The sequence below is a fragment of the Vigna umbellata genome, chromosome 10, assembly GCF_029865625.1.
Source record: "Vigna umbellata cultivar VRB3 chromosome 10, Vumbellata_1.0, whole genome shotgun sequence".
Lineage (NCBI taxonomy): Eukaryota > Viridiplantae > Streptophyta > Magnoliopsida > Fabales > Fabaceae > Vigna > Vigna umbellata.
This window is the reverse complement of record NC_142174.1, coordinates 16,676,152-16,687,558: the sequence shown is the minus strand read 5'-3', so window position 1 is coordinate 16,687,558 and position 11,407 is coordinate 16,676,152. Positions and strand designations below refer to the sequence as shown.

The 11,407-nt window shown below is 30.1% G+C and overlaps 1 protein-coding gene across 1 annotated transcript; it reads left to right on the top strand.

The window, feature by feature from the left end:
• The first annotated feature begins 530 nt into the window (after positions 1–530).
• LOC148192058 (pentatricopeptide repeat-containing protein At2g06000-like) lies at positions 531–1,277 on the top strand. The gene has a single exon (XM_088099996.1). It carries the CDS (start codon positions 531–533, stop codon positions 1,275–1,277), a length of 747 nt encoding a protein of 248 aa, XP_087956122.1.
• The last annotated feature ends 10,130 nt before the right edge of the window (positions 1,278–11,407 follow it).

The following is an 11,407-nucleotide window of genomic DNA, read 5'->3' as shown; positions in this document are numbered from 1 at the left end:
GAATTATTAATTTGTTTTCGAATACATTTGAGAAACTCAATCCTTCAACGAATGTGATGATCCGTCGATGGATATCAACATCCGTTGAAGGATTAACATAACTCTTTTCGCGTAGCTGAGACGAAGCTCCCTCTTGCTGATTCGATAAGCACCACCACAAACCCGAGCTCTCACCACCGCGGTTCCTTGCACAACTTGCAACGTTCCACCTGTACAGCCCACCACCACACCGACTCACACCACCACCACAATCTCGCCAAGAAGAAGAAGAAACGGATAAATGATTTCCGTGTGCAGGTTCGTGGTCTGGGGGTGCATTTCTTATATAGGGGACAATAATTAATGAAACAGGTTAATGTTGGTGCGTTTTTGTGCTCCCTCAACTACACCGTCGACCATCTCAGACTCGTGGTTAAGCATTCTGATGTCAATTGTTCCACAAAATTTGATGACCTGGGTACTTCTGATTTTCAACAACAGTCAAATTCTCCTTCATTCCCTGAATATGTACACATGACATACCCAAGCCGATGATTTTCTCCTTTGTCACTACTTTTCACGCCTCCCATCATCCTACTCTTACTCAGGTACGACTCTCTAAGAAAGGGTTAATCATAACAATTGATTCTTGGTTTGTCAAGATAGTTTCTACTCTATTTCTATGCTCTACCTCTTTTGATGATGAATTTCTGGATTATTTCCGTAAGCACTTAACTTCTTCTCATGTCTTAGAAATTGTGAAAAGCCTTAACAATCCCAACTTAGGTTTCAAGTTCTATCCGTTCACCAGGGAAAAGTTGAGTATGTCTCATTCATTTTGGACTTACAATATGCTTTTGAGGTCCCTTTGTCAAGCAAATCTCCACAGTTCAGCAAAATTGTTATATGATTCCATGAGGTCTAATGGGCCATTGCCTGATTATTCGCTTTTGGGATTCTTGGTTTCCTCTTTTGCACTGGCTGACAGGTTTGATGTTTCAAAGGAATTACTTGTTGAAGCTCTGTGCAAGAGCAATAGACTGCAAGAAGCACATAATCTTTTGAGACTATTGAAGCAGAGTGACATTGATCCACAATCTTTTGTCTACAATCCTGTCATTGATGGATATTGCAAATCTGGGAACATTGATGAGACTAATGTAATTGTGGCAGAGATGGAAGAGAAGTGCAAGCCTGATAAGTTGACATTTACCATTCTTATTATTGGACATTGTATGAAAGGAAGAACACTTAAGGAATTGGTATCTTGTACAAGATGCTGGAAGCTGGTTGTATGACATTACTAGAAAGGTCATTATGACATAAAAACTTTATGGGATTGACATTACTAGAATAGATTTAGAGAATCGTTGATCTTCAATTAGTAAGATACCATACAATGGTTTTGTATAACAAAAATAAGCACTTAGATGACTGATGACTAATCCTGAATCAACAAAAAGAAATAGTCTAAATATGCTTTAAGTTGGTGGTAATTTGCTAACCTGATCTACCTCCTATGAACACTGAAAACCAAATGAATAAGTGAGGTGAATATTTATATTTGTTAATTTTAATTTATTTGCACTGTGAGTATTTAGTATACACTAGGAACCAATCATGATAGGTATTTTAAAAATTACAATTTTTACCATGTGACTTTTGATTGAATGTTAATGTAAAAATTCTTACACTATCGGTACATGGATTATGTACTGTTGTAATTCCTACCGTTGAATGAAGTAGGTTTGACTAGAAAATTAAACATTATCAGAAGTAAACCAACAATGCATTTAATCAATTATGTGTTTAAAGCATTCAACATTTGTATACGTGAACTTCATCATGATTGAACCTTAAAATAACCAAAGTCACAAATCTTAAGGAAAATGAAATTAAAAGCTTATATTTTGAAAATAAAGCTCATTATACATGTCTTAATTGCCTTTGGCCATCTAGAATGTTTGAATCGTCTTTTTAATCTGGGCCACCTACTTCCTTGCAACCGCTCGGTCTCCTGATATGATGTTAACCGTTCAGTCTTTGGTTGGCTCTTTGATTGAATAACCAGTGAAGAGTTATCACTATGTGAGTATTTTAGAGTAGTAGAGTGTGAGTAAAGCGTATCTGACTTTTGACCTTGACCTTGTATTTATAGGTGATCTCATGGACCTTAAAATGACATAAGCCCAATAAAATATAAACACAATAAAATATTAACAAACTTATCTAAAAATCTGATTAATATCTCTAATTAGATGTTCTTGATTATTCTTTGATCATTTTAATTTATGTTGGGTCTTTGGCCCTATAACAACTAAAGCGTTGGTCCAAATGGCCCAATTACGACCCAATGTCTTTGAAAATCATTTTACCAAATTGATCAAGAATAAATCGATCGGTCATATTTTTTATACAATACACTTAGCAATAAACTGTCATGTACATTCTCAATGACCGTCCTTTTCAATTTGCATATGGTTAAATAGTATGGAGTGGCTGATGTTTGGAATTTTAATTTTTGTATAGGTTTATTCCTTATTTCTAGTGGCAGACTAAGTTGAGTGGCTACCTTCTCTTCATGCCTTCAAATATGCTTTCAATCAAATGGTGGATTTGTCCCATTTTGGTGAAGTTTGTTTATTAAATAAGTTTTTACGTTCAAAATTTTTATTGAACTATAATTGTGTCCTTTGAAACCACTGAATGCTTCTTACAGATGTACTTATCTAGTCAAACTTTAAAAACTTGTTTCATTGCTTAAACTTTAAAAACTGAATTTGTGTGCTCTGAATCCCGTCTTCAATTATTAATACTGTGTACATGACAATTATTGCAGAATTATGAAATTAGATGTTTTTTTATTATCAATTCTATCATTAATTATTATAATATGCTTGTACAGTGATTTATATGTCACAATTACCCTTTCTTCAAATAACATAAGTTCATTTAAAATTTTAGACAATAAATCATTTATGATAACTTAACCTTAAAGTGATTGCATGAGAGAGATAATTTGAAAGAAAAGTGCTCTCTCATTGAATGGAAAGCATGCGATTAAATGGTCAATAGATCACAAGACAAAACCGAAAAGATTAGTAACTTTTGTATATTTACAATAAGTAAAAAAAAAAATCGAATATATATACAGAAATCTTTTTTATCTCATCAAAGACATTTTTTTTCATTGATTTTTCATATATTTTGATTTTTTATTTTTATTTTTCGCTATCTTTTTAAATTTTTTTAACTTTTTCAAAAACCGGTACTATTGAAGTCTCCAATAAGAATGACTGAAACTATTAACACAATGAAATTTGTTTTAACTATAAAAGAAGGAGCGAACTGAGCGACACTTTGCTTTGTGGTGAAATTTAGATACGTACGTGTGAGCCTTGAGAGTTTGTGAGAGAACCTTTGAGTGTTCTTGACAGCTTTTGGGTGAGAGAGCTCCTAAGTTTGTGAGGACTTCTTAAGTGAAGGAACCTCTGAGTGCACGACATTCTCTGCTTCTACGCTCTATAAATTTATACTTTCTCGATTTTTTTTCTTTTGTTCATTTTTTACTCTTACTTTCTTTGTTTTCTTATCTATTTTTTTCTACATTTTTTCTAACTCCTATTTTTCTGTATCCCATTATACATGAAGAAAAAGAGGTCACTCAACCCATTTCTTTTCGTGTTAAAGCTCCTTCAACGGAGCTTTCCTTGAGACCACCATCACCCGACCAATAGTCTCCTTACTAAGATGAATTTTTTTTTGTGTGTTTTATTATTTTTTATTTTTTTTTGTATTTGGATGGTCATTTATGTTCGTATTATTGTATAATACGTACAATGAGACAAACATTTTTGTTATTATTTTTTTTCTTATGTTTTATTTCGGTCACTTGTGGCAAATTTGGCCAATTTTGTACAATATGTATACCTAATTTGCCTTCGTATTTTTTATTTTTTTATTGTTTTTTTAATGTAAATAGTATCCTAAGATCTCTTAATTGGATATTTGTTTGATTGCCAACCCACCAGCTCTTAACAAGTGTCAGCACAAGACAAGAATCTCGCAGGTATAGGACTTTCACTTTTTTTGTATTTTTGCGTTTTTTTCATTTTCTCTTTTGTTTTTCTCTATCGGCCACTTGGGGTCCTTTATCATTGTAATAATTCAAAACAACACTGCAAATATATATGTATATTTTATGGTTTTTATGTACATTTATAAAGGTAAAATGTATTTTTTATGTACATGTTCGAGAATTCATATGAATTATTTTACATTTTGTTATCATCTTAGTTCATGGACTTACTCTTCTTTTTTGTTATTTATTTTTATTTGATTAATTAATTTAGAAACATTGAGTTTATCACTTATGTCGAAATAATCTTTGAATAAGATACATGAAACTGCTTAATATTTTTTTAATGATGTGAAGACATAAAAGAAGCGAACAGACTCTCGTTGGGGTTCTCACGATACCCAAAGAGGAAGTATGTTCCAAGTGACTTCGCTACACAACTCCTCTAATTCTAAGTTGCACTCAACCAGAGTATAGAACCTCGCTCATGATATGTATAATGTGTGTGTGAAGGGAAAATATAATGCATAAACCACACCTATAAAATAACAAAAAAGTCCCAGATATATATAGCATGTTGTCTACCCTAAGGTTTAATATCTCGTCATGCAATTATTTTAAATATAACAAATAAGAAAAAACATTCACATACAATTATTTCAAAAAACACACATACAATTACTTTGAATATCAAAATAAAAAGGAAGACACACATGCAATTATTCCAAACCAAGCATAGACATACCAAAAAGAAAAGGGAGAGAAAAAAATATAATGAAAAACTACATCAATTTTGCATACATAATTAAATGGTTTGACTTTCTTAAAATCGTTTCGAGTGAAGTCGTCAGTCACAATTGGAATCGCGAAGGGAACGACGAAACACGAAACTTTTAAAGGATAAATAAAACTTTAAAAATCAGCGTTTGGGAATCATGACCATAATTTGTTCTGGAAAACTACGAAAAAAACAAAAAAAAAATAAGACATGATCTACGGGATCAGATTTTTCAGTTTGGGAGTCGGTTACGCGTAAGGAAGGTATTAAAACCCTACAGTGCCTACGCAAAGGCAATTCCTTTAATTGAATATGCAAAAATGATATGGTTTTGAAATTGTCATTTTTTTTCTCAAAATAACAATGCAAGACAATGAAAGAAATAATTTTTTTTTTGGGAAACTCAATAAAGATCGACCCCGCTCTTATGTATTCTCATGTGAGAAATCAGGGATACGTAGTTCTTTTAAAATTCTGTTTGGATAATTGTTTGAGAAATTGTTTGGAAAATTGTTTAGAAATTTATTTGAGAATGTTCATGGATAATTTTCAATTTTTGGAAAGTGAACCCGACAAGGATTAACATAGCTCCTACATATTTCCATTTATGATAAAAAAAAATCAAGGATTACATAATTCTGACTCGTCATCATTTGAAAAAGGTTGATATTTTTTATTTTGAAGGTTTTATTATTTTTTTGTATTTTTGAATTATTAAAAAAAATAATGTCACATGAACAATGAGCTACATACAAAAATAGATGCAAGATGAAATTATTTTTGTGATTTTGAAAAGTTTTGTATATTTTTATGATTTTTAACATAATTGATATGTTTGAGAGAAATTAAGGTGGCAAAAAGAATCACACAATTATTTAAACTCATTTGTAAGAAAACTATTTTTTTTATTTAATTATCAAGCAAATATGAGACTTAACATGATAATAAATTTTTCTTATTATTATGAAAAATTGAATTATCAAACAAATCTAATACTTGACATGAGAATCGAAATTATTATAAAAATTTTAATTATTAAGCAAATCTGAGATTTGACATGACAATCAAAATTATTATTATGAAACAATTTCAATTATCAAGCAAACTAAAACTTGACATGATAATAAAAAATTTTATGATTTTTTATTAAAAAAATGATCTATAAATAAAATTTCAAAATATAAAACAGTAAAACAATTATGGAAATGTTAAATTCAAATAAAAAACTTTAACAACATAATTCAAACAAACAAAAATGAAGAGATGAGAATCTGGATGTAGAAGGAAAAGATAGCCCGATCGAGATGCAAGTGAAAATGAAAGATTTAAAATATGAAGATGGTGATATGGAGAGAGATAAGTGTTTGATGATGGTGGAGAATGAAGAAAGAAAATAGGAAATGAGGATAATATGGTAAGAGTGATGAAATTAAGGTGATAATAGAAAATAGTAATGGTGTGGAGGAAAAGAAATGTGTGTTGTTGAAGAGTAATAGCCCTGGGGGAGAAGAGATGTGTGTGTGAAGAAAAATAGGATGGTAAGAAAGTAAAAATGTGTTGGATTATTTTGAGTCATTGGAATAAAGGTTAGAAAGTTAATTTAGAGGTGAAAACAGTAAAATAAATAGTATTTTTTATTTTTCTATTCTTTATTTTTTAATTTGTTTTTGTGATGAACTTTATTTATCTTAACAAAATTGAGTGTTTACATAAGCTAATGAAAAAATAAATTTGATCAAAAAAATTTAATCTTTTAACTTTAAAACAATATTTTCGTACTTCTTTTATAAGTTTTGGCATACTCTATGCACCTAAGGTGTTTCATGTCCATGTACGGTGTTTCTCCCAAATTCCATAACCCATAAACTAGTAAGAGAGTGGGTTTAATGTATGACTCTCCTGAATTATTCTTTTCCTTTTTTCTGTTCTTGTTTGCTTTCAGGGGTAATGGAAGAAGGGTGCTGCAGACCTTAAGGCTACCAAAGAATTACTGTAGTAGGAATTGTCCATCATGAATTTCACTATACTATTCAAGTATATATCTACCCGAGACTCTGTAGTTTACTATTCAAGTAATACTGTATTTATATTGCTTTGAATTATTTTGTCTCATTTCGTTACAAAGTCTAATTACAAATTAATTAGACTTTCGGTTCTATAATACACGATAATTTTCTGGAATCTACACTAATAAAATCTACCTATTATATTTAAATTATGTCTTTAGTATCATTGTAGCATGTTGCTTCAATCATGTGACCACCACTATAACAAACGATTTTAACTACTATTACAAACCTATTTTGTCAATGTCATGAGAAGCTTAATTATCTTCAAAAGTGTTTTCTACCCAAAAATATCTTCAAACGTGTTATTATTATTTTATTATTAAATTATATTTAAAATATTTAAAATTAAATTGGAACTATCTATTAAATTGAATCTATTTAACATTTTCTGCAAGCAAATTAAAAACACAAACAAAAACAACGTGTTGAGAGGACACGGATATACCAAATTCTCTTTCCATTTTAAAAGGTCAGTTTTGATATTTCTCATGTTTGATGAGTAAAGAAAGAAAAATGATAGGATACAGAAAGCAACTGAATAGTTATAATGGTCCAAGAGTCCCACTAACTAGTTTTATATACTCCATTTAACACGTAATCAATTAAAGAGTATTTCCACAATTCTCATCTTTCTTCTAAATACATTCTTTATCACTACATAATTTTTACTAAAAGTTATAATAGTTTATAACTGGTTTAATATATCATCTGGTCCCTATTTTTAGACTTTTTTTCAAAACCGTCATATCTTTTAAAAAAGTCCACTAAGGCTCCATATTTTGTTAAAAACGGTTCAAAATGGTCCTTTTGGCTTACAGCGTTAAGAACATAATGGTGCAATTGCCTCCGTGACGAAAACTGAATGATGTGTACAGTTTTTTATTGTGTGGCAAGGTGAGGTGAATTGAGTTGGCAAGGTGGAAATGTTAAAAAGTTGAAGTTATTTGGTAAAAGAAAAGGATTAGGGTTTGTGCAAAATCATGTGTAAAATCAGAAGTCCCAATTGTAATTTTCAAAATCAGAGTTTCAATTCTCAATTCACAAAATCATGTACAAAATCAGAAACCCTAATTGTCAATTTGCAATTCACAAAAAATCAGAAACTTTGTCTCTCTCCCAACGTTTCGGCAATCATCACCCATCGTTGTCTTCTTCTTCACCTCAAACACCCACAATCAGAAAAAACTCATTCAAAGAGGAGGAAGAAGGTTGAACAATAATTGAGAAAAAGGGCTGGTGGTAACGTTGGTGGAATTCCTGGCCAACGACGAGCCTTGGAAAAGATGCAGCAACACCGATGATCACGTTCGGCTTCCACGCTAACGGCTTCACATCTGGCTTACCCTTCTCACTTAATTTGGAATTTATTTATTCATAGATTGTTGGGTTAAAACCAATTTTGGTGGCTTATTTGGTGAATAACATGGTGGATCTTCAAGAGGGAAGTACTGTAACTTTTTCAAGTGGTGTAATAAAGAAAAGATTGACGAAAGAGATGGTGAAATTGTCAGAGAAAGGATAAAATTGTTAGTTGGAACTGTGTGTGTTGTTATTGCGGTGAACATTGTGACAATGTGAGTCTGTTTAAGTTGATATTCGTAGGTGGGTCAATGTTTACATTAAGGTCTAGGTCAATGTTTATGTTCATGTACTGTGAAGGTGAAACTCAATGTTTATGTTCAGGTGTAGGTGTTCATGTACTGTGAAGGTGAAGCTTAATGTTTACGTTCAGGTGCTTATATGTAATGTTAAATTTAGTTTCCCCTTTGGTAAAAAAATGTGCAATATGGTCCCCTTTTCAATTTAAAACTAAGTACTTTGGTCCCAAATGGATATTAACGAAAAACACATGAAAGATATCTGGTTTAGTTTCCACCATTAGTTTCCACCTTCAATCCACCATCTTTGTCCACCTCCACTCCACCATCCACTTCCTCTCCACCAATACTTTCCACCCCCACTCCACCCTCTATTTCCACCTCAAATCCTAACCCCAAATCCAACAACAAGAACATCAAGTAAGTAGGTTAGGGTTAGCAACACTTACCTCACATACGTATGCTCTTCAAATTTCACCTTCAAGGAATCACGACGCCATTGTGATTACAGGACCAGTTTCACCATATTGTTAAACCCAGAAATCGCGATAGGATTCTTAGATAAGGGTAATTTGATTTAACCCATTTCGTTAAACCTAACTGACGTCATTATTTTTTTTTAAATTTACACATTCAAATATATCATATATGACACGTATTGCAAAAACTTTACACATCATTTAGTTTTGGCCACGTATTGCACGTTATGTTTTTAACGCCGTAAGCCAAAAAGACCATTTTGAACATTTTTTAACGAAATATGGGACCTGATTGAACCTTTTTAAAACGTAAGACGACTTTGAACAAAAGTCTCAAAACTAGAGACCAAATGTATTAAACCTTTATAATTTCACAATTTATTCAATAAGTCGTATTAATTATTTTTTATTTTCTACAAGTTCATAGCAAAAATAAGTAGTGTACTAAAAATACGAAAATATAATAAAGTATTCATTTATAATTAGTAACAAAACTCTAATAATGTGGAAACATACATGTCTTTTTTGTTATATGATGTACTAAGTTTAAAATTCAAAATAAGATTAAATTTAAGAAATATTTATAAAGTAGAATAATATTAAGAAATGAAAAAACCAATTATACATTAGAATCACATGACCAATTGAGGAAAGGAATACTCAAAAAATTATTTCTTTTGATAATAACGGGGGTTTTGCTTAAAATATTCAAAAAAATAGAGTAAAACAAAACTCTATTTTTAAGTAAAAGTATGTTTCAGATTTGAAGGTTTCCTTCTATTTTTTTTTAATATTTTAATTAACTTCACAATATTATAAAAGTTTAAAAATTGCCTTTGTTTTCGATTGTATGAAATGAAATTGGTTGCAAGGAATATTCGTTATTGTTTAGAATTCGAAGTTTGTGACCATTTGTATAAGAAAGAGATCCGAGTTTAATAATAAGATTAAAATAAAATAAAAAATCGCCAATTATATTTAGCAAATCCAAGATACACAGACACCCATGTTGTTATCAGGAAAAGAAAAAGGACACAAATAGTTTCTTATGACATTTTTTCTGCACCCCATAATTTCTAGCTACACCCTTATAAATTTTAAAATGACCGTTTTATTTTTTGTAATAGCTTCCTCAATGATCAGTTCGGAAAATGTTTTAGAAAAAACTTTTTGAAATTTTCTGACCATGATCCAATAAGATACGTGGTGTATGTAGACGATGGTTCAAGTTTTAAAATAAATTTCATGTAATTTTTAGAAGGAATTTAAATTGTATTTCAGATTGTTCTAATCCAGTTTAGTATTAATATTTTCTTATATTGTAGATATTAATAACAATGATTATGAAAGAATATGTAATAGTTTTATAATTTTTTCAAATGCAGATTATAAAGTATATCTTAATTTGTTCTATATTTTTGTCATATACTATTTCCTATTTAACTAGTTAAGTATTAACTGTATTAAAAAAAATCACATTAGCCTTACTTTATTCCATTTTTATAACCTTTTTCATTAGCACCAGATTATTGGTTGCATTGATTACTAAAATTTGAAAGATTACCTACTAAAACAAAGGCTACCAAATACAGATACCCTTCCAAATAATAAATTCTCTTATGAGACTCTAAAGTTAAACTCAATGAAGAAAGCTTGATTAAGTTCGAAAACAATGTGCAAACCTCCATCTTTTTATATCTTACTGGTTACACAGCTTTTCTTTTCTTACCTCATAATCCCATCATTGATTCTTTAATTAATTTACACATTTACATGACACACATTAATTAATTTCAGTTAAAGTTTGAATAATACTAAAATAACACATTTTAAGAATAAAATATTAGAAAAAGAAATTTAAAAAAATAAAAAAGAAAATGTCAAATATCCATCTCTCTTATAATTGTGACCGAAATGCTGCACAGATTGTGGAGTGTTATCATTGCTCTTTTGATTGACTTTCTGTAACATCATAAGATGAAGTGAATGGAAATAACCTCATACGTAATCCATCTTAGTCATAGGTTAGTATAGCTAGAGTGTTTTATCGCAAGGTTGCAGCCACTAAAATGCTAACAAATAGTTATTTAAAAAAAAAAGGAAAAAGTATGTTAAAGATGGCAATTAGAATATTCTTTTTATAATAAAACGTTATTTGATAGAAAATTTGAAAATAAAATCTTAAAAATAATTAAACTACAAATTAAAAAAAAATTCATTAAAATATTATAATTTAGAATTTCTCCGGCTTCTTTACAGTATCTCGAGTAACCAGTACACATGTAATGCATAACTGTTTTTCCTTTATCTCAATATTAATTATGATTTCTTTAAAAAAATAAAAAAATGATATTAAATAATAATTGTGTATATAATTCAAACTTTATTATAACCATAATATCTATTATTTACTTTTTATTTTTCTG

Coding starts and splice junctions, on each gene's coding strand:
- LOC148192058 (XM_088099996.1), top strand. CDS start 531: ATGATTTTCTCCTTTGTCACTACTTTTCACGCCTCCCATCATCCTACT.